We start from the raw sequence: 23,936 nt of genomic DNA, 5'->3' as shown, positions 1-23,936 counted from the left end.
CATTTCCTCCTCTTGATCAGTTGGACGACATGTGATTTGTCATTTTTGTTAAAGAAATTACCATGAAGATGTGGAACTCTTCACTGTTATATTTTATGTTTCCTCATTTCAGCATTAAAGGTGATGTCATTCGTTAGTTTATACCTAAAGTCTGTGTAACAATTTTTGGATTGTCTTGTGGATGGAGGAAAAGTACCCTGCATACCCACAAATAGGGTTTTAGTGAAAGAGCCAGGATCTGAACATGATTGCCTGACCTCTGTTCCAGTTTTTCTACTTGTTCAGCATGGCCACCATACCCTACAAATGTCATGCACATTTTTTGGTGGCTTATAGACCTAAAGAAGTTCTATTCCTCCTCAGGTGAGTCCCACCAAAAAATCTGCTATAAAGACTTTGAATACAGCAATGCCTTTTCTTTTATGGGAATCTTACCCACAACTCTTAACTATTGGTTCTGATCTGAATACAAAGAATCAGATTTCCAGCAAAGGTTCATGGTAGAATGCTAGAACATTCTAGAATGATGCATGGTAAGCATGTGAAACCTTAGAATTTGGTGTTGTTTTCTGCCTTGAAATTTCTTCACAGTATCCTGAAATTTGAGGTGAGTTTGGTGGAGAATCTGTAGTAAATTTCCTCTTGCAGTCCCTGGTACCTGAAAGAGCTAATTGGTTTCCATCTAGGATGTTACCATGAGGCAGTATTTTCTCTGCCTTCGATAATTTCCAGACACTGACTACATTAATGCCTTGGAAGTCTGGGAACCACAGATTTTAATTTCGTGGACTCCTAAAACATGTACTCTGTGGTCTGAAGTCAGCCAAAGGTTGGGTTGTTCTGTATGGCATGTTGAATCTATATGGGAAGAGCATGAGTCTCGTTTTTTCATCCCCTCTTCTCGTTTCCTTCAGAATTCTGTTCAAACACATATGACTACAGAGTCCCGTTGGAGAATGAAAGAACACTTTCTCAGAGCAAAATGTAACAGTATTATTGTCTGCATTGAGACTGAGACATTCAGTAATAGAGTCACCAGAAATGCTTACAATATGTTTCTTGCTGCATTTTTCTTCCAAATATAAATCTCAGAAATTGTGACTTCCACTGAAAATTTCAACATTAAAAAAAAAAATCAACTGGCTAGAAAATCTGTTCAAGTTTTCCTTCAACTTCCTGAATGGCAGTTTAGCATTTAAAGGTATAACACTCTAGCTTTGCTATTTATTTGAAATCTCTAACACATATTGAAGGCTTCCATTGCAAATTGTGACCATGGGTGGGTTTATTATTGAAATGGGTATTTATATGGACTCATCGAGATTTGAGAGTATTTATCTTATTACAGTTAGGGTGTTCATGAAACAAGCAAGCCATACAAAACCTTATTCACAAAGTCCCAAAATAGTGATACAGTAATAAAGCCGTTAATCCAACCCTGGAGGACAGGACGACATTCATACAAATGTAGGTTTATGTGTAAATTTGGCCTGATATTTGTTAAAAAAAAAAAAAGATAGGTTGCTTGTGTGTTGGATGGGCCGACATGAACAGGATTTTATGACTAAATTTAGAAACACAATGAGTTCAGAAATATGTTGGATGCCTGGGGGTACAAATCATTATCCTCATTTAATAGTATGGTAAGCAAGCTTTCTTAGATTTTTCTATTTCTTGGGTCCTCTGTTTTCATCTCCTTCTTTTTCACTTCTGCTTTTCCCTTCCTGTCTTTGACGCAAGCTTCTGAGCATTACCAAGAGGCTTGGTGTTAGTGGCGGAGCGACAGACCTTTGGGAACCCTGTGCAGGCAGAAGGAAGTTCTCATCCTTAGATGGAATCTTTATGATAAGAACTTTTCAAAAAAAAATTAAAAACCACACACCGCATACATAGACATATACACACGGGCACCGCACCTGCCTTTCTGAGAAAGAGCTCCGTGAATCCGTTGTGCTCTGTGAATTGAATTACAGAGAGTGACACCTGAGGTCAGCTCATTTCACACTGGCAGCGCTGGTATTTGAAGCTGATAAGATTTCCATGCCAAACAGAGAAAGTTCTAGTTTTTGTTCTTCCCGGGTCAAAACTGGAAATAGTCTCGTGAGTCATCAAGAAAAAGCACTTGTGTGTGTCACCTTTCGCGTGAATGTGTAAGAATCTGGTACGGTTTCTGCGTCATTAGTTTCACGTTTGCGTCATTAGTTGTCACTGAAAAGTGTGCCCGTTGTTTATAGCTCCCAAGGAGAACCTGAGTGGATTTTTTATGCTGGAAAACTTACTTTTTAGTGATTTTTCTTTGGGAAGAAATGAGCATTAAAAAAAAACACCACTCCAAAGAAAATGATTTGTTACAGCAAATGAAAAGAAACAGAAATATTATGATTTAATCATTTGTCCTTTTGAATGCCATCTCCTGTTTTACCCTTTTTTCTTTTTTTTTTAATTAAAAGCTTTAAAGAGACATGTCTTTTTTGTTGTTATTTCGAAAATGTGTTTCTTTTCTAAGATTTCAAGTTTATGGGGCCGCCTGGGTGGCTCAGTCGGTTAAGCGTCCAACATCAGCTCAGGTCATGATCCCTCCATTCCTGCATTGGAGCCTCGCTGTGGGCTCTGTGCTGACAGCTCAGAGCCTGGAGCCTGTTTCAAATTCTGTCTCCCTCTCTCTCTGCCCCTCCCCTGCTCATGCTCTGTCTCTGTCTCTCTCAAAAAAATAATAAACATTAAAAAAGTTTTTTTAAATATTTTTTCAAATGCCATCCTATATATGCTGTTCGGTCTTAATGGTGTTTTGTGTTTGAGACACAATGAGGAGAATTTGGAGGATATAAAAATCCGTTGTCCCCTTTCCTACATTTTATTTAGCAAAATTGAACCTTACTTGTTAAGCTAGTAACGCATATCAAAAATAATTGAGCTATACCATGAATTCTTGAGTCTTTATAACTGTTTCCCGCCAAATCCCTAATCTCACTTTTAAAATCAGCACAAAGAACTCCATGCATCTACTGAGTCCCCTCCCCGCCTTTATTTTAAAACATTTAAAACCCTAAGATCCTTGGAAATGGTTTTCTGGAATAAGTGGGAACCACATCCAATTATTATGTGACATATAAGCTTAGGAACTACGTGCAGATAACACTGAGTTTAAATCCGAGCCCCACCGTTCTCAACCTGACCCTCTCTCCACTTCAGACTTCACCCCTACTAGGACAGAGCTGAGGATAACTCTCCTTCTGGACTGTGGGGAGAAATAAACACAGAAACACAAAATTTCAAACTTTTTTCAATGCCTCATTTGTGGTCCTCTTACTCTAAGTAAATAGCTAATGGATTTTTTTTACTTTTTTAAAGTTCATTTATTTATTTTGAGAGATAGCGCGTGTGCACGTGCATGAGCAAGCAGAGAAGGGGCAAAGAGAGGGGGAGAGAGAGAGAATCGCAAGCAGGCTCCGCACTGTCAGCATAGGGCCCGACGCGAGGCTTGAACTCAGGAAACGTGAGATCACGGCCTGAGCCAAAATCAAGAGTTGGAGGCTTAACCATCTGAGCCACCCAGGCTCCCCCAGCTAATGGATTTTTAGCAGCTATCAGATTGAAGGAACGGCAGCTGATTTGTCTGCCATGGTGTGAGAGGTTTACCTACCAGACCATGCACGTGCTGAAGTTCCAGGAACATGGGGGAAATATTTGAGACTCTCTGGCTTCAGCAGTTTTGCCCTTCCCGAAGCAATCCTTATCAAGTCCTTAAGCTGGAACACAGTTCAAAAGTAGCTCCCTGGGGGGCACCTGTGTGGCTCATGATTCATGAGTTCGAGCCCCGTGTCGGGCTCTGTGCTGACAGCTCAGAGCCTGGAGCCTGCTTCAGATTCTGTGTCTCCCTCTCTCTCTGACCCTCGCCTGCTCACACTCTGTCTCTCTCTGTCCCTCAAAAATGAAAAAACATTAAAAAAAAAGAATTAAAAAAAAGTATCTCTCTGATACTTCATCATGATCCTATGGTATTCCCCTTCCTTCTCTTCCTTTGTTTTACAAGCTGATAATCGTCACCAGCATCCACCCCTACTGGCCTCCTCCCAGAAACCTGGCTGTTATTCTTTACTCTCATCGGCTTCCTCTCTCCCCTTGCACACCGCCCTCCTTGCTGAATCATCACTTCCCCACTAAAACACCCTGCTCCTGATACCAGTTTCTGCAGCAGCAAAAAGCCTTCAAATTCTTTTTTTAGGTTAATTTATTTTTTTAAATAGTTTATTGTCAAGTTGGTTTCCATATAGCACCCAGTTCTCATCCCCACAAGTGCCCTCTTCCATGCCCATCACCCCCTTTTCCCCCCCCATCAGCCCTCAGTTTGTTCTCGGCCTTCACAAGTCTCATGGTTTGCCTCCCTCCCTCTCCCACTATTTTTCCCCTTCTTCTCCCCGAAAAGCCTTCAAATTCTAAGTGACCACACACAACTTCAACTAGTACAGAAACACAGAGAATGTATTGTACCTACCTCCAGAATATTAACAGAGTCTGCTTCCTGTATTTATCTTTACTGTTGCCTCCTTTCAAATTATTACTGTCTGGGGTCTTTTGATCTCTGGCCTGGATTGTCGTTCTAATGTTTGTCTTATCTCTGCACTCACTCTGCCCCCCTCAGAACCACAACCACCCCGCCTTGTGTGAAGGAAGAGTGGTTCCTTTGCTCCTATGATAATGTTCAAATTTCCTAGCAAGTCCCTGTGCTATCTACCTCCTGCCTATCTCCCTGGCCTTGTTTGAGTTATTCTTCTCCACTTCACTAATCATCACTCCTGCTGGCCTGTTTTCTCTTTCTTTAAGAAGCCAAGCTCTTACCCATCAAGGGGCTCTGCATGTTCCTGGAATCCTCCAACCTGCAAATTCACCTGGCAACTTTCTAGTTTCCCTTCAAGTCTTGACTTAAATACTGTTTTCTCAGAAACCTTCTTGGGTCCTCCCCTAACCCCATAGGGGCAGGTCCTCTTCTTAAATTCATTCATGTCAACTTTCTCCAGTGCAGTGTATGTTATAATAGCAACAACACTTCCTTGTGTAAAACTTTGAGTTGATTGACTGCCTTGCTCACTACACACAATGTTCCTTGAGGGTATAGTCCTTGCTGATCTTGTTCCCCATTCTATGCCCATCACCTAACTCAATGACTAATACATTTCTGGTGCTCAAAATATACTTACTGAGAATAAATGAAGTGATTGTGCTGCATCATGACTTGGGACCAATTCCTATCCACAAACCTTCATGGCACACTCTATTGACTTTTGAGTGCTGTTCTCAAACACTTTTTTTCTCTAAATGTTCAGGGTTCTAGTTTATAACGCCTTATCCTCCAGCCTCATTCATTGAAAGTATATTGATTCACTGCACTTCTTGGAGATTGACTAACTTGTCCAAAAAGTGGCATGGTTGGGTTAGATAATGTTTAAGTTCCTTTCTACTTAAATGCTCTGTGTTTCCATCATCTGTTTTTTGGGGTTCTGTTGTGGACATTTGTAGGATTTTGGCTGCCTAGAAACCACATGTGGTACCAATTTCTGAATTAACTAAAACTCTTTCAATTGTAAGTGACAGCAAATACAATTCAAATTAATACAGAGAAAAAGGCACAGAGAGGGAGACAGAGAGACAGAGAGAGAGAGAGAATGTATTGCCTCATGTAAGTGAAAAGCCCAGAAATAGCTCTGAATTCAAGGCTTAAATGATGCCAACGGAAATGTATCATTTTAACAATGCTTTTTTTCATTAATATTTTATTGAAAACCACACATCCTTCTAGGATTCCAGCCATAAAATTTTCATGTCATTTCAATAGAATCAGCCCATCTTTGGAAAAACACATTGTCTCTGTGTCCAGCTGAAAAATTATATTGTCACCTGGGTCAAGACATCAAGAAAATTGTTCTCCTGGTGTTTGTTTTAAAATAGCTGCAATATATCTTTTCCCCCCATTGAGAACTACCATTGACCAAATAAAGTTCTCATACCAGAAATGATTCACCAACTAATATGAATGGATGGTGAGGTGGGGGTGGTGCATTCTCATCAACTATTGGACAAGAGTGTTTTATCACCATCCCTCCACTCCACAGTCCACATAGACTTTCAGAGATGACACACAAAATCATGAGCGTAGATGTGTCTTCTTAGGCTATGAGTATAAAGAGACTCTTGGGAATACCTTTGCCTATCTCTTTACTGAGCATTTAGATCTTATCAAAATAATAGCACTTCTTGTTGTTGTTGTTTTTTCCCTAAGGATTACTACTTTGGGCCTAGTGACAGAGCAAGTCTAAATATCACATTAGGAAATTGAGTTCTGCATCTAAATGATCATTACTGGATATGATTGCAAGCAGACAGAGTAAAAGTAAAAATAGAAGGGCTGATACCAGCTTTGGCATATTACATGGTTAAAACTTGACAGTTGTTTGTAAGGGTTCCCCTGATATTCTGCTATTGTTTGCATGTGCCTGGTGGTATAGCAGAGAGCTAACATCAAACTAAGAGGCTGTGTTCAAGTGAGAGGAAATTTAAACTTCTCAAGGATGCTATCAGTCTGTTTAGTTCTTACAGCATCTGGCGTGTAATGGGTGACAATTACGGCATGCCCCCTCCCTCTATTCCCTTAACACACATTATTTCCATGCATGCCAGCTCGAAATCTAATTTCCAGTCCCTGGGAGTCTGCCTGAAGGCTACATTTCCACTGTGGCCTACTCCCGCTGGCCTATGGGTAGGCTGAAAGTGTGGGAAAATTAACACATTTGAGAGTAGCCCTCAACCATTGATTGACAGGGCTTGGTGGATACATACTCCAGCTCCCTCTCCTCTCAGGTTGAATGACTCTTGGTTTTCTGTCCCAGAATTCCCCACAGAGAGAGAGAGCTCAAACTACTCACATGGAATTCTCCACTGAAGTAGAGGTCAAACTACTCTTACAGTAATTTTCTTGATAATATATTCTCTTTTTTACAAGGAAATTCACATTTTATTTATTTATTTTTAATACAATTTATTGTCCAGTTGGCTAACATCCAATTTGTTGGCTTCCTTCCCTTCTCTGTCTCACTTTCTACTCTTCTACCAGTGTTTCCTTGGATTTGGCTCCAAATAAACCACTTGTATTCAAATCCTTATTTCATCATCTGCAACTGATATGGCAGAAAACTGATTTTTTCATGTCAATAAAAAAATCAAAATTAATACTTATGGTCTTATTTTACTTATTGTGAAAATAATTCTTCTCCTTCATCCACTGTGTCTCCCCTTCCCACTTTCTTCCCTTTTCCCTGTTTCTCCTCTTCCTTTTCTTCCTCCTTCTATCTCCTCCTTCTCTTTCTTCTTCTTCCCCTTTGCCTTATTTTTCATCTCTGCTTATATTTGGGAAAATGTGAATTAACCCTCCCCACACACAAAATATTTGGATGGTAGAATTCTTATACATCCTCCTATTGACTTTTCTCTCATCACTGGATATTATTAGCTATTATTATTATACATATTCAAGCTGTGTAACATTTACACCCTGATCTGGAGCATGGCAATTACTTCAATTATATAATAAATAAGCATAGTTGGGTGATTTATTTTATTGATCTCCAAAGATTCCCAAATGCTTTGAGTTCCATTATCCTTTATTTCCTTTTTAAGGTATGCATTTTAAATACATTGCATTTTGGACTTGGGTTTTGTTTGTTTGTTTGTTAGGTTTATGACTTATATTTAGCCAGTCATTAATATTTTTCTACAACTTTGTTACGGTAATAACTGAAATACCATAAACTACTCATATTTAAAAGGAATAGTTAGATTGGTTGTACCTTATGTATGCTCACTTGAGACCATCTTCACAAGGTAACAAATTTTTCAACACCTCTAATAGTCTCTTCAGACCCCTTTCAACCTATCGCATTTCCCATCCCCATCCCTGGCTAACCACTGATCTACTTCCTGTTATTGTACATGAATTTGCAGGTTCTAGGATTTTATATAAATGAAGTCACACAATATGGACTCTTTGCCTGGCTTCTTTCACTCAGCATAATTGAGATTAGCCCACATTGTTGCGTGTATCAATAGTTCATTCCTTTTCATTACTGAGTAATGTTTTTTTTCTACGGATTAACCATAATATGTTTGTTCATTCTCCTGTTGATAGATTTGCTTGTCTCCAGTTTGGGGATTTACAAATACAGGTGTTATGGACATTCACAAACAAGTTTTTGGACATTATTTTGGGGGGGGCAAAAATCAGGAATGAAATAGGTGAGCGGCGCTTGGGTGGCTCAGTTGGTTAAGAGTCCGACTTCGGCTCAGGTCATGATCTCATAGCTTGTGGGTTCGAGCCCCGCATCGGTCTCTGTGCTGACAGCTCACAGCCTGGAGCCTGCTTTGGATTCTGTCCCCATCTCTCTGCCTCTCCCCGGCTCACACTGTCTCTCTCTCTCTCTTTCTCTCTCACATATAAAATAAACATAACAAAAATTTTTAAAAAGGAATAAAATAGGTGAGTACTGCAGTAGGTATATGTGTAATTTTTCAAGGAACTGCTAAACTGTTTGCCAAATTGGTTGTGCCATTTACATTCCTTCTAGTAGTTCCACCTGCCCCACATTCTTCCTAAGATTGTGTGGACAATCTTTTTAGTTGCAGCCAATCTAAGAAGTATGAAGTTATGTCTTATTGTGTGTGTTTTTTAATGTTTATTTTTTATTTTGAGTGGGGGGAGGGGCAGAGAGAGGCAGAAAGAATCCAACACAGGCTCCAAATTCAGTGTGGAGCCTGACATGGGGCTTGAACTCTCGAGCCATGAGATCATGACCTGAGCCAAATGAAGGAACACTTAACTGACTGAACCACCCAGGCGTCCCTCGTATTGTGGTTTTAAGTAGTGTTTTCCTAGTGACTAATGATATTGAGCATCCTCTCGTGTTTATTTGACATTCATCTGTCTTCATAGATAAAATATTTAAACCTCTTTTCCATTTTTTAGAAAAATTGGGTTGTTAATGTCTTACTGAATTTTGGGAGTCTTTACATAGTCTGGATATAAGTCCTTTGATATATGGGCTGCAAATATTTTTTTTAACCAACGGTTTGCCTTTTCATTTTCCTAATGGTGCTCCATTAATGCATTTTCTTTTTTTTTTCATATTTAAAAAATTTTTTAATGTTTATTTTTGAGAGCGAGAGAGAGAAAGAGACAGAGAGACAGAGAGCAAGCAGTGGACGGGGCAGAGAGAGAGGGAGACACAGAATCCAAAGCAGGCTCCAGACTCCGAGCTGCCAGAACAAAGCCCAACCCAGGGTTCAAACCCATGAACCGTGAGACCATGATCCAAGCTGAAGTCAGATGCCCAACCGACAGAGCCACCCAGGTGCCCCTCCATTAATGCATTTTCTAAGAGCAAAAGTTTTTATATTGGTAAAGTCCAATTTGTCAATATTTTCTGTTTCATGCTTTGTGTTTTAAGAAATGATTGCCTATCCCAAGTTACAAAGATAATCTCCTATTTTTTTTTGTCCAAATGTTATATAGTTTTACCTTTTATACTGTAGGGACTGAATGTGTCCCTCCTAAATTCTTATGTTGGAGTCCTAAGCCCCTTGTGATGATATTAGAAGGTTTGTCCTTTGAAAGATAATTAAGTCATGAGGGTAGTTTAGTGCTCTTACAAAAAGAAACATAAGAGACATGATTTCTCTCTCAGCCATGTGAGGATGCATGATCCAGTTTTAGTTAATTTTTATGTATATGGCATGAGATAAGGATTGACATTCATTGATTTCCATATGGTATTCAGTTGACTCAGCAGTTGATCCTACTGACTTGTGTTTAGCTAGATATTAATGATTAGATCAATATTGAATAAGGAGGATCAAAGGCAATAGGCTCTTGTATGCATTCATTCATTCAATTAATATTTATTGAGTGTCTATTAAGTGCTAAAGTCACTAGTATGCTTTGGAGACACATGCTAAGTAAGATACAACCCCACATTTCAAATAGATGACATTTTTATTGAGAAGACAAATATAAAATTACAATGTGATAGGAGAGAAGTGTACTGGAGCTGTGTGTTCATTTCAAGGTCAATTTAAAAAGTCACATCTTGGGGCACCTGGGTGCCTCAGTCAGTTAAGTGTCCAACTCTTGACTTTGACTCAGGTCATGATCTTACAGTTGTGGGATTGAGCCCCGCATCAGGCTTCAGGACTTCAAGGAGCTTAAGACTCTCCCTCTCTCTCTGACCCTCCCCACTGCTTTCTTGCTCTCTCAAAATAAACAAGTAAACATTTAAAAAATAAAAATAGGGATGCCTGGGTGGCACAGTCAGTTAAGCATCCTACTCTTGATTTCAGCTCGTGCCATGATTTCACAATTCATGAGTTTGAGCCCCACATTGGGCTCTGCACTGACAGCACAGAGCCTGCCTGGGATTCTCTGTCTCTCTGCCCCCCACCTCTCAAAAATAAATTTTAAAAATGTTTAAATAAAAATAGGGGTGCCTGGGTGGCTCAGTCAGTTGAGCATCCGACTTGAGCTCAGCTCAAGATCTCACCATTAGGGAGTAGCCCCTCATCGGACTCACTGCTGTCAGTGCAGAGTCTGCTTCAGATCCTGTATACCCCTCGCTCTCTATGCCCCTCCCCCCACCTCTCTCTCTCAAAAATAAAGAAACATTTAAAAAAATAATAAAAAGTCACAGCTAGCTAACACTTTAAAAAATGAAATAGAATATTGGTACATAGTAATATAAATATTATTTTATAAAAATCACATTTTAATTTCTTATATCTTTCATATATTTCTTATATGTTTATTGGGTTTCAATATAAAATGAATTGTCTTCTTCAGTTCTTGGTCAAAAATGTTTTGAAGTCTCTATGTTAGAGATATACACAAAGTGTTAGGCAAGCCAATGAAAGCAGCGATAAATACCTGGCACAGAGTTGGGGGATACTCAACACAGAAGGGACAACATTTGAGCAGGATCTTAAGGGAATGATTAGGGGAAGGGCAGGGCGGGGAGAAAGGGTAGCATGTGCAAAGGCCTGGAAGTGGGCACAGTCACGGCAAATTCCAGGAATGGTTGGAATTCTGTGCCAGAAGGAACGAATGTCAGCAGGTGTCCCAGGGCAGAGAAGGGGTGTAACCAGATGAGACCAAAAAGATAGTCTGGGGAGATACTCCAAAGGACCTTTATGACATACTGGGAAGACTGGCTTTAGTCCTTGGGCTTGTGTTTCTCAAAGTATGGGCCCCAAGATCACTTTTATTTTTAATTTTTTTAATGTTTTATTTATTTCTGAGAGAGAGAGAGAGAGAGAGAGAGAGAGAGAGAGAGAGAATGAACAGGGGAGGGTCAGAGAGAGAGGGAGATACAGAATCTGAAACAGGCTCCAGGCTCTGAGCCAGCTGTCAGCACAGAGCTGGACATGGGGCTTGAACCCACAAACCGTGAGATCATGAACTGAGCCAAAGTCGGACCTCAACCGACTGAGCCACCCAGGTGTTCCTCCCAAGATCACTTTTATTAGACTCAACTTGGGCAGTAGTTCTGAAAATGTTCTGGAACCAGTAACATCAGTAGCGTTGGTATTTCCTGGGAAGTGTTAGAAATAGAGACCTTGGGCCTCACTCCAGATCTGCATCAGAAATTTTGGGGGTGAGGCCCAGACATCTGTCGTTTTTTGTTTGGAGAGAGTGAGAGAGAGAGAGAGAGAGAAAGAGAGAGAGAGAAAGAGAGAGAGCCTGCATGTGTGACTAGGAGGGAGGGGGAGAGAGAGAGAGGAAGAGAGAGAGAATCTTAAGCAGGCTCCATGCTCAGCACAGAGCCCGGCACGAGGCTTGATCGCACAACCCTGGGATGGTGACCTGAGCCAAGATCAAGAGTCACATGTTCAACTGAACCACTCAGGGGACCCAGACATCTGTACTTTAATAAGCCCTCCAGGTAGTTCTGATGCAGACTGAAATTTGAGAACCACTGACTTAGGAGTTTGCTAAAATGGGGATTCCTAGCTCTCCTGGTCCAGGACCGCTAAATCAGAATCTCTGGCGTAAGGACCCAGAATACTTATTTTTATCAAGCTCTCCTAGTAATTCTAACTTACGCTAAATTTTGAGAACCACAGGTTTAGGTGGTATGTCATCCATTGGAGATTTTAGGATGCCAGAGGAAATGACAGGAGCTAGGACATCACTAAAAGAGTGTGCCACTCTGGGCTTCTAAAAGAGAAGACTAGACAAGAAACCATGGTGATTTTGACAAACATAAATTGAATCATGCCATTTCCTTGCTTAAAACTTTCCGCTGTCTAACACTTTTATTTTTAAGTTTTTTTAGTTATTTTGAGAGAGAGAGAGAACAAGCATGAGCAGAAGAGGGGCAGAGATGGAGAGATAGAGCATAGAGAGAGAGAATCCCAAGCAGGCTCCCTGTTGTCAGCAGAGAGCCCCACTGTGAGATCATGACCTGAGCTAAGATCATGAGTCGGACACTGAACCAACCAAGCCACCCAGGCACCCCATCCACTGTCTGGCACCTTAAGATGAGAACCAAACTGCTTAGGACGCCTCAGGAGGGCCCACCATGCCCAGCTTACCCACCGCTCCCCCTGCTCAGTTCTCCAGTCACCCATGGTGCTCCAGCCCTCTTCCCGGTTCCTAGGACATACCATGTCCTTTCCTTCCTCAAAGCCTTTGTCTCTTGTTTCCCCAGCTTGTCCCCAACATGGCTTAGGTCTTAACGCAAATGCCACCTCTCTGGAGACAACTTTCTGGATCATTCAACCAGACTAGCCTGCACACATGGCCCTCATATCACATTATCCTGGTTATTTCCTTCATAGTGCTTACAAAAATCTACAATACCCGGGCTTTTATGTAATTGTCTGTTTTCTTTACATTTGTCTGTCCTACTAGACTGTAAGATCCGTGACAAGGATCCTGTCTGCCTTGTTCACCGCTGTCTCCACAGATCGGTTCCTGGTGTAAAGTACACACTCGGGAAATGTTCAGGCCCTGCCTACTCCAGCCCCCTTGCGAGCGGTCACACTATAAAACCCACATGCAATGAGGCAAAGGCAAATGTGACATACCTGGTGACAAGCCAGAAAATAGCCAGATCCAAGCAAGGGCAAGGGCATCGTCCTAAGGCGGGGGGAGTGTACCACAGGTGGGGGTATCTCCCAGAGGCCAGTGTGGTTGGAGCAGCTTGAAGAAGGGGTCCGGCGGGAGGAGATGAAGTTGGAGGGGTGTGGAGTGACAGAGTGGGCTGCTGTATGTACTGTGGCTTTTACTCTAAGTGAATTGAAGAGTAACTGCAGAGTTACTTGGAGAGTGGTACGACATGATCTCATCTTCTTGTTAAAACGACCCTGGCTGTTTTGTTGAAAGCAAGACTAGAAGGCAGGAGGGCTGGTGGATGCTGTTGTAATAATACAATGTGAGACATATGTAAACACCTAGTACATGTCGCAAGTACTTACAGCAAACTCCTCCTGCTTCCTATAGTTGCGGTGGGTATTAGGTGGGGCAGAGGGTCATAAGAGCCTTCTACTTGCCCTGTGTTCTTTGAATTGTTTGATGAAACACTATTTGAGGAATTAAAAGTTACCGTTATTATTTTTATTATAAATACTAATAATTTGTACCACTCCTTCCAGGAAAACTCACTCTCAAGCCAGTGAAGTGTCACCAAGGAAAGAAGGAATCTACAAGGGCACTGGGGAGAGGTAGCCTGGGGCAGGGTGTCAGGGCCCAGGAGAGGTAAGAAGGGGCTCTCTTAAGTGGATTGGCAATGGTAACATGTTGGTCACATACAGGAAGACTGCTCCAAGAAAAAAAATACATTGAGGATAGTGGCAGCCGGTTTTTACTGTTGGAGACTTGTACATACTTTGGAAAGGGGGAAAATTAGAAGGAGTCCCCAGTGTTGGATTGGAATTGGAAGCTGTGAACTCTTGGTTCCAAATATACGTTTATATAGAAGGCTACGGAAATAAACGTGGATGTGTGCGTATATGAATATATGTGTATTCTCTCTAGGTCTGTCTGCCAGGAGGGTCTGGGAGCAATAACATATTGATGGCAACAAATATCCTAGCTTGTTTAGCTTCCTAAATAGCACTAAGAGGAATCAGGATTTCTTAGAGAAATGACCCATTCCAGGACTGAGGAGGGGAAGAGATGCAAGATGAGGCTGGAGTAGTGTTGTACCAAAAAACGAAGATGTGCTCCGAGAATGATGGGAACATTTCCGGAGGGTGCAGAAGCCAGCTAGATGAAGGCCCTACTGGCCAAGTCTAGAACAATTTAGGTATTAAAATAAATAATTATAGTAATGAACTATGACCCGTTAAATAGGAATCCATGAGTCCAAACTACTATAAATTAAAACGAATAAATGAGAGGAGATGATGCTTCCCTTATGTTATATTGGCAACGAGTAAATGTAAAATGAATGATGGAATTAGAAAACCACCATTTGGCAACCAGCATGGTAATACTTAATTCAACCAAGAAACATCAATGGGTATGAAAACTGAAGAGTGCAAGTTTGATGAGAAATGGGATATTTACAAAGTTTCAAAATCCCTTGCCACAAAGCACTTTTTTTTTTTAATGTTTGTTTATTTTTGAAAGAGAGAGAGAGCAGAGCGTGAGCAGGGGAGGGGCAGAAAGAGAGGGAGACACAGAGTCTGAAGCAGGCTCCAGGCTCTGAGCTGTCAGCACAGAGCCTGATGCAGGGCTCAGACTCCCAAACTGTGAGATCCTGACATGAGCCGAAGTCAGAGACTTAACCGACAGAGCCACCCAGGTGCCCCAACAAAGCACTTTTAATTACTATAGTTAGCTGCAGGGTAGCCCCTGAAATAATATGTCCATGTCCTGATCCCTGGAGCCTATAATTGTTACCTTACTGGGATAAAGGGTCTTTGCAGATGTAATTTAAGAATCTTTAGGGGCGCCTGGGTGGCTCAGTCGGTTGAGCATCTGACTTCGCCTCAGGTCATGATCTCACGGTTTGTGGGTTTGAGCCCCGTGTCGGGCTCTGTGCCGACAGCTGGGGGCCTGGAGCCTGCTTCGGATTCTGTGTCTCCCTCTGTCTCTGGCCTTTCCCCACTCATGCTCTGTCTCTCTCAAAAGCATATACACATTTAAAAAAAAAAAAGACACTTGAACTGAGGAGACCACCCTGGCTTATCTAGGTGTGTCCTAACTCCAGTAACTAGTGTCCTTTTAAGAGTAAGGTCAAGAGAGATTTGACAGACAGATGAAGAAGCAAGTGGCCACGGAGGCAAAAATTGGACTGGTGCAGGCAGGTACGTGACAGGGAATGCTAACAGTCAACAGAGGAAGAGGTAAAGAATGGATTCACCCCTGGAGCCTCCAAGGGGGTGCAGCCCTACTGACACCTCAGTCTCGGATTCCTGGCCTCCAGACATGTGAGAAAATATATTTCTGCCGGTGGAAGCTACCCGGTTTGTGGCAATTTGTTACAGCAGCCACAGTAAACTAACAGAATTTCAATGGGGTAAAGGGCAATCTTAGAAAGGCGAAATCTGGCAAGTACTACCTTAATCACATGATGCATGAGAACATAACATCATCGGTTATGAGACAAACTGAAACTGTGGGTTGCCCACTAGGATGGACTGAGAAGACCACAGCATCCCTTCTATGACATTCCTGACACAGATGCATCACCTGATTCTAATCACGAGGAAAGGTCACACAAACCCACAATGAGGGACAGTCTACAATTGTAATCTTCAACAGAGTCAAGGTAAAGGAAGTCCAGGAAAGACTGAGAGCCTTCCTCAGCCCGAGGGAGACTGAAGAGACCTCCCAAGTGAATGCAGTAGGTGCTCCAGGACTGGGTTCTTCTCTTAGAACAGACACACTGAGTCAATTGGTGCAGCTTAAATAGGTTCTGAGGATCGATGGAGATAATCTATCACTGATAACTTCTTGCTTTTGATAGTATTGTGGTTATGAAGCAGGATGACCTTGTAGGACTTGATTATGAAGGGGAATGTAATTTCAGGAGATTTGGGGGAATGTGTTTGACCACTTACACTCAAGTGCTTTTGAAAAAAATGGTCTTTGTGTTGTACTTGCAACTTTTTTATGCGTTTGACGTGTTTTTAAGAAAAGAAAACAAAATCTCAAATATTACTGTTGTAATTCTTAATCTAAGTGACAATAGCTAATGTTGATTGAATCAGGTCGCTTGCTTGATTCTCACAGCAAACCTACGAGTGAGGTACTCCTATTATCTCCTATTGGTAGATGAGGAAGTTGGGGCATTTAGATATTAAGCATTTACCAGAGTTCCCACAGCAAGGACGTGATAAGCTAGGAATTAAACTCAGATCTATTTGATATTAGATCCTTTTCTTTTAACCAGTACACCGTTCAATTTTATCATCTTCATTTATTGAATGTTATATGCGTATAGGTATTAAGAAAGGTTCTGTGGAGAAACAGAACCACAAGTGTGTGTGTGTGTGTGTGTGTGTGTGTGTGTGTGTGTGTGTGTGTTTATCATAAGGGATTGGTTTACAATAATTGGTTACGATGGAGGCTGGAAGGCTACAAGATTGGCAGAGTCACTCTGCAGGCTGGAGACCCGGGGGGACCAGTAGTTTAATTCCAGTCTGAGCTGAAAGGCCCAGGAGAGCCAATGCTATAGTTGTAGTCCAAAGGCCCATAGACCTGAGACCCAGGAAAAGTCAGTGTTTCAACTTGCGCCCAAAGGCAAGAACAAAGCCAACAATCCAGTTAGAGAGGCATGGGGCAGGAAGAATTTTCTCTTACTTGGTGGGGTGGGCAGAAGGCTGGTGTTAGCTTTTTGTTCTATTTAGGCTTTCAACTGATTGGATGAGGGCCCTTCAAATTAGGGAGGGCAGTTCGCTTTACTTAGTCTCCTGATTTAAATGTTACTTTCATCTAGAAACACCTAGAATCAGATTTGACTGAATATCTGGGCACTCTGTAGCCCAGAGAAGTTGACATGCAAAATTAACCATCACAGCATATACATATGTGTATATATATACATATATATGTATATACATATATATAAAATATATGAGAGCAAGAGAGACAGAGAAAGAGATAGACACTAGGCTAAAAAGTGGACTTTGATAGCAAGAATTGATTTGCACCTTTCCAGCCCTGCCTGAGGGAGGGAGGAAGGTGTGGTGTCTTGCACACCCTGGAAGACTGTACTCTCACATAGGATGGGATGGTGTTTCTAAACGACATGCACAGTCAGCACGAACTTTCTCTCAGATTACTCATTGGCTCAGGCGCCACATGACACCACCTTGCCTCCCGTGTGAGTTTGGTTAGGGCCAATCAGGTCCCTTGCTGTAGTCATTTCTTGGGGTTTCTGATCACTACTCCCCTCACCTCTCTGGAAATTCTCCATTGCCTGGCCCTGTTGCCTCACATTCATGGCCATAGCAATCGGGTTTATACCAGGAGACTCTGCTTTCCAGGCCACAGTTGAGTGGACACTTGGCCCATGCCAGGCTGTGACTGAGAGATACCCGTCAGTTATGGTAGCAAGTCCTCAGAAGTGAAAACAGCCTTTTGTGAGCAGTTAACACGGATTCAGAGAAAGGAGAGAGGAGGATGTGCAGGGTTGAAAAAGAGAATAGCAAATGGGTTTGGTGAGAGTCCTGGATCCATAAAATACCCTTCTCTCCTAATACATTCTCCTTTTCTTTCATATAATTACAATTTTTTAAATGTTTATTCATTTTTGAGAGAGGATGACAGAGACAGATCGCAAGCAGGAAAGGGGCAGAGAGAGAGGGAGACACAGAATCCGAAGCAGTCTCCAGGCTTTGAGCTGTCAGCACAAAGCCTGACGCGAGGCTTGAACTCACAAACTGCAAGATCACAATGTAAGCCAAAGTCAGACGCTCCAATGACTGAGCCACCCAGGCGCCCCTTCTTTCATACAATATAAAGTGAACTCATGATCGCAGGCCTTACTTAATGTGTTCACTTGAGCAGTCCTTACTACTCTTTGCCGGTCTCATTTCCTAAGTGTTCTCTTCAGGCCAATATGGGTGCCACCAGCATCCACACCCTTTGTGGCATCAGAGAAACCAACCCAGGGGCTTTCAGAGCAGACCCTTTGTTCCTTGTAAGTCCAATAAAAAAGCAATTCGCTCTTGAAAATGTCTGGAAGAAAGTTAACCCTGGTGATACGTGAAGCTATGTTCTTTCCTGTTTAGAAAACTGTATTCACCTTACTTTGTTCACTTTCCTACCTCAGCTTCATCTTGGTACCCACGGTCATGCACAAATAAAGACTAAAAGGCATGGGGGCGCCTGTGTTGCTCAACTGATTAAGCATCAGGCTCTTGATTTTGGCTCAGGTCAGGATCTCACGGTTCGTGGGCTGGAGCCCGACATTGGGCTCCGTGCTGATAGTGTGGAGCCTGCTTGGGATTCTCTGTCTCCCTCTCTCTCTGCCCCTCCCCTACTGGCACGTGCTCTCTCTCTCTCTCTCTCTCGTTCTCTCAAAAACAAGCAAACAAACAAAAAAACTCAAATAGGACAGTATTTCTTTAAAAAAAAAAAAGACTAAAAGGCATGAGTAAAAGGCCATGGAAATCAAAGAGCCTCCATGTTTTTCTATAGTGATATTTTAACTCAGCCTGTTCCCTGTTCTCCAGCTCTTATAGATGGGGTATGAGTTTTTCCAGACTTTTTCATAGTCCCTTGTTCTTGTCCCTTCCCACAGACTCACCTCAAAGGGATGGCCCAACTCCAGTAATTTTCCCTGGGGCTCTAAGAACATCCTTGTGCTTGTTCTCTGACAGAGTTTAGAGGTGTTTTGCCTCCCACTTCTCTGCTTCCTTCTTCTGTTTCCTATTGCGTATCTTCTCAAGTTCAGCTGTTCCCCTCCTGCATACGCTCAGAGCAAGGGGCCAATCTTCCCGGATGTTCGTGTTTGTTTACGGTCCCTCTTTTCCCCAGTACCTAGGAGGCCCTCAAGGACTGTTTGCCTGGTTCATACCCATTCCCTCTGTCTGGAAGCTTCTTCTCTATTGGTGCAAATATTTTCCAGCCTTTAAGTGAGGCCCTTCTGAAAGGCAACTTTCATCCCTGTCCTGGAAGAAGTTTCACAGGCCTTTGACCACCCAATTTGAATACTTGCCTCCTACTTTGCGTCAGAGTCTGTGCTCCTGTCTTATCTCACCGAGTAGTTTGCAACCTTGCTGAGGGAAAGAAAGCTTTCCAAGGTTCTGGAATCACTTTAGATTTCAATCATGGGTCAGTCACTTGCCTGTACAGTTAACTACTCGTGTGAACTTGGACAAGTTAGTTCACCTCTTATACCTGTTTTCTATTCTGTTGAGGTAATACCACCAACCTTACAGGATTTTTGCAAGGGTTAAATTAGTCATTTTTGTAAAGTGTTTAGAATACCAGACATGTAGAAAATACTTAATAACTGTTAGTTATTACTATTAATATTCTCATTTCTCACATTAGCTATCTTTTGCTGTGTAACAATTTTCTCAGAATTTAGAAGCTGAGAACAATTATAGACAGTTTTCATCTTTCATAGATGCTGTGGATCAGGAATTGAGAAGGGGCTTACCTATGACTGAGGCCCAGATGTCAGCCGGGGCTGCAGTCATTCAAAGGATTTCCTCCAGCTGGTAGACCCACATCAAGGCCCTCAGTTCTTTTTTTTCTTTTTTTAATATATTTTTTCAATTTATTTCTAGGAGAGAGAGAGAGAGAGAGAGACAGCGTGAACAGGGGAGGGTCAGAGAGAGAGGGAGACACAGACTGAAACAGGCTCCAGGCTCTGAGCTGGCAGCACAGAGCCCGACGCGGGGCTCAAACCCACGAACTGCGAGATGATGACCTAAGCAAAAGTCGATGCTTAACCGACTAAGCCACCCAGGTGCCCCTGAAGCCCTCAGTTCAACTCTTGCGCCCTCCACAGGGCTGCTCTAATGTTATTATGACACAGGAGCTGGCTTCTGTTACAGTGAGCAATCCAACAGCCCAAGGCAGAAGCCACAGCACTTTCTATGGCCTGGCTTCAGAAGTCAATGCCATCCCTTGCTGGTCCTGCTAACCAGCTGTCACTCACTGTGGGAGAAGACTGTAGGGCATGAAGCCTAGGAGGCCAGGATCACTGAGGGCAGTGGTGGAGGTTGGTTGTCACGTTGGTATTCTGTTTTCCTCCAAGGGCATTAGAAGCAGTAGGAGGCTCTAGCAATCTCGGAGACTGGGATGCCTGCTGGCCAGAGGAGAACTGCCAGGAAGAAGGAAAAAATGAAACCAAGGAAGTAATGCTTCAGCCTCACGATTTGCCTCTGTAGCCCTTGGACTCTCAAATTAGGGCAGACTGAAATTCGCAGGACTCTTCAGAAACCACCTAGCTCTTTGTTTCAAAGCCTGTGCACCTATGGTTTTCCTGTTTGCAAGCTTCCCCCCTCCACTTCATTTGGGTAGCTTGTTCCCATAATTCAGGCCTCAACTTCAACAACAGTTCCTCTTGGGATACTTTTCTCTGATTCCCTTAGGCTGTCCCTGTTTTGTGCACTTTGCCTCCTATCATAGACTTCCTCCAGCATTTGGAAGTCAAGCATCTCCAGGTGAGGAGAACAGCTGTTGACAAGGGGCAAAGGAAGGTGGGAGAAATTAGCATGGTATGTGCTCTAATAGAAGGTTCCAAGAGAACCTTTTGTGATCATGGGCTTTTCTTGATCTGTGCTGGACAATACAGAAACCACTAGCCGCATGTGGCTACTGATCTCTTGAAATGTGGCTAGTGTGACTGAGGAAAAGAATTTTATCAAAAAACTCAAGAACCGAATTTTAAATTTAAAACAATTTTAATTAATCAAAATTTAAATACCCACACATGGCCAGCAGGAAGTGTATAGTCCCACACAGGTCTTACAAGAAAGAGACGCACCTGAATAGAGCACAGGGTGGTAGGGAGAAGAGGAAGCTAAGGTTTGCTATCTCGAGAATAGGCCCCCTTAGACTGGAAGGGACCATGATAAACTAACTCATGGTAAGTGCATGGTACATGTGTACTCGATGATGCCATCACCTACCTTAATACATTCCCCTACAAGGCTATTTAGCAGAATGCTCTGAACAATGAAAGGGTCTAAAGACACCAGGGACTGGTTCTCTGATGGCAAAATGAAAAGTATTTTGGGTTTGGGGGAGCTTTTGCCTACATCTGCCATTTAGGGTCAGGATCAGAGCCATTGTCTTTAAGATGAGCAGCAGTTGTAATGACTGTATCTAAATTTGTGCCTTCTAGGACAAGTCAAAAACTGCCTTCTTTCCTCCCTCCCTCTTTTCCCCTTGCTTCCTTTCATGGCTTTGTGCTAGGCTTTCAGAAGACAAGGTAGAACAATTTTGTATCTTCCCTTGAAAAGCTCACAGATAAGAGAAGGTAGTAGAAATGAACACACTGGCGGGGAGCCAGATGTTTTGGGTTCTGATGCCGTTTTGCCAGACTAGCTTTCTACACTTCAACTTTCCCATTTGTAAAATGTCAGGGTTGGACAGGACTTGAGGTCCCGCCCTCTTTAACTTCCTGGGTGCTTATGCAACGTAATCCCAATCATGATGATAAAAACAGCAGTCACGTTGGGTGCTTACAAGTTCTAGGCACCATGCTACATGTTGCATATTCACCGTTTCACTGAAGTCTCTGGGGGGCGGTTTTAACAACCCTCCATTTTATAGGTGAAGAAACTGAGGCTCTGTGAGTTTAAACCACTACCCCGAAGTCACACAGGGAGTAGTTGAGTTATGCTTTGAATCCAGATGGTTACAATCCCGAGATTTTCATCTCTTTTTTGTATGCATTGCTTTTTTTTAAGGTGGGTCAAGGACGAGCCTTTGGGTTCAGGCAGGGAGGAATTTTTGTTACGATTATTAGTAACACGGAGTGCTTTATTATTTTTTTTTTAGTGCGTACTCTGACCGCTGTGGACACACCCAATTCTCCCAGCAACTATACAAGGTGGTCGGTACTAGTGCCAACCTCCCACGGACGGGGAAACTAAGGCTCAGAGAGGCTCTGTAAATTGCTCAACATCACACAGCTGGCTAATGGTAAGGCCGCCAATCGTGGGAGTCGGCCAGGAGCTCCCCGCCGCGACCTGTCTACCTGGAGCCGGCACGCCGGGGGCCACTTCGGGGGGGGGTGGGGGAAGGCGGGGCGGCAGGCGCCGGCTGGGTCTGCGGGACGGCCCGGGCGGCACGCCTCCGCCGCGCACGCGCTCTCGGGCTCCGGGTCGCGGCGCGCGGCGGGCGCGAGGACGGCGGCAGGGAGCGTGCGCGCGGTGACGTACCGGGCGCCATGTTGGAGGGCTGGTGGTAGCCGCTCGGGGAGGTGCTCGCTCTCTCGGTCTCGCTCTCTCGCTCGCTTCCCCCGGCTCCCTTCGGTGCCCCCCCCGGTCGCCTGCGTGCCGGAGTGTGTGCGAGGGAGGGGGAGGGCGTCGGGGGGGTGGGGGGAGGCGTTCCGGTCTCCGGGAGACCCGCGGAGGGAGGCGGAGGCTGCGAGGGACTCCGGGAAGCCATGGACGTCGAGAGGCTGCAGGAGGCGCTGAAAGGTGGGGGTAGCTGCCCCCTCTCCCTTCCTCTTTACCCTTCGCAGCTCCCTCTCCTCTCTTTCTGGGCAGGGGGCTCCGAGGGGCCGGGCCGGGCTGGGGGAGGGGGGGTTGCGCTTCCCCGGCTCCCATCCCCCTCCCACTTCCCTAGGGGCGGGGAGCCCTGTGGGCAGCTCCCTCCCGCCCCGCTCTGGGCTTTGTGTCGGCCGCCGGCGTCTGGGCTGGGGGAGGGGAGCCGGGGAAGCTCTGGTAGGGGCCCCAGCGTCTCGCCCACCCCTCCGGGGTGAGGTCGTGGGCCCGCAGCCCCGTTCCAGGCAGGCTCGGTTCTCTGTCAGGCCCCCGTACGCCAGGCGTCGGGGTGAGAGAAAAAGTAGAAGGTTTGGGGTAGGGGTGAGGGGGAGAGGGCGAGGGCGGCAGAGCAACTTTAAAGTGTCTCAGGAAGTCTTTTTCAGAGCTTCTGAAGTCATTCCTCCACGCGCCCTAGTTCTAAGGTGGTCTCTTTCCACGCAACAGGCTTGAGAACCGTGGTTCTCAAACTTAGAATAGCGTGTGATTTCAGCGTTTTTCGGAATTATGAATTGACGTCCAAAATCACTTGAGAACGGCTACGTTAGGTAGCTGCAGTTTCTTAAGACGCGGGTTTATGAACTTAACCCTCATAAACAGTGTGTGGAGGTTGGGGCCTGTGATTTGGATTTGAACTGATTTCCCAGGTAAATCTGAGGTTGGTGTTCTTCGGACCGCACTTTGAGAAACACCGAGTTAAGGTTTTGTGGAGAGGTTGAGTGCCCCCTTTACGGGGATTCTTGTCACGTGTGAAGGGACACATGTTGCAAGTAGAACTTTGAGAGTGAGAGGTAGATATTTGGTTGAGAGGCGGATTTTTTTTTTTTCTTTTTATAATTCTTAGTATTTGAGGAAGGACTGGGAGGAAAGTTTGTGTTTGTAGTGCCCTGGAAATGGTTGCTGGACTCTGAGATACACTGATAACTTTTCTTTCTTCCCTTGTCTAGATTTTGAGAAGAGGGGAAAAAAGGAAGTTTGTCCTGTTCTGGATCAGTTTCTTTGTCATGTAGCCAAGACTGGAGAAACAATGTGAGTTGAAAACACGTATTAGTTGTGGTCCCGTGCATCATTCAGGATTGTTAAGGAAAGGGAAAAAACTGTATTTCAGAAGAATTGAATAATACATCTGTCTAAGCTGCACAAGCTGCAGTTAGTTGAAGCATTTACTAAATGCATATAGTTTATGCATACTCTGTAATGAATTTTAAAAATTTGTT

The 23,936-nt window shown here is 43.6% G+C and overlaps 1 protein-coding gene across 1 annotated transcript in view; it reads left to right on the top strand.

Annotated features, from left to right (window-relative positions):
• Positions 1 to 22,407: 22,407 nt before the first annotated feature.
• Positions 22,408 to 23,936, top strand: part of PPP4R2 (protein phosphatase 4 regulatory subunit 2) — a 54,818-nt gene continuing 53,289 nt past the window's right edge. Inside the window, exons 1-2 of the mRNA XM_039230554.1 lie at positions 22,408 to 22,656; positions 23,667 to 23,748. Of these exons, the coding sequence (XP_039086485.1) occupies positions 22,623 to 22,656; positions 23,667 to 23,748 (116 nt within the window). The 5' untranslated portion in view covers positions 22,408 to 22,622. The remainder of the gene's footprint in view (positions 22,657 to 23,666; positions 23,749 to 23,936) is intronic.

Source organism: Hyaena hyaena, unplaced genomic scaffold (assembly GCF_003009895.1).
Source record: "Hyaena hyaena isolate Hyena2069 unplaced genomic scaffold, ASM300989v1 scaffold_48, whole genome shotgun sequence".
Lineage (NCBI taxonomy): Eukaryota > Metazoa > Chordata > Mammalia > Carnivora > Hyaenidae > Hyaena > Hyaena hyaena.
Note: the sequence above shows the minus strand (reverse complement) of the source record. Positions and strands in the feature narration are given on the sequence as shown.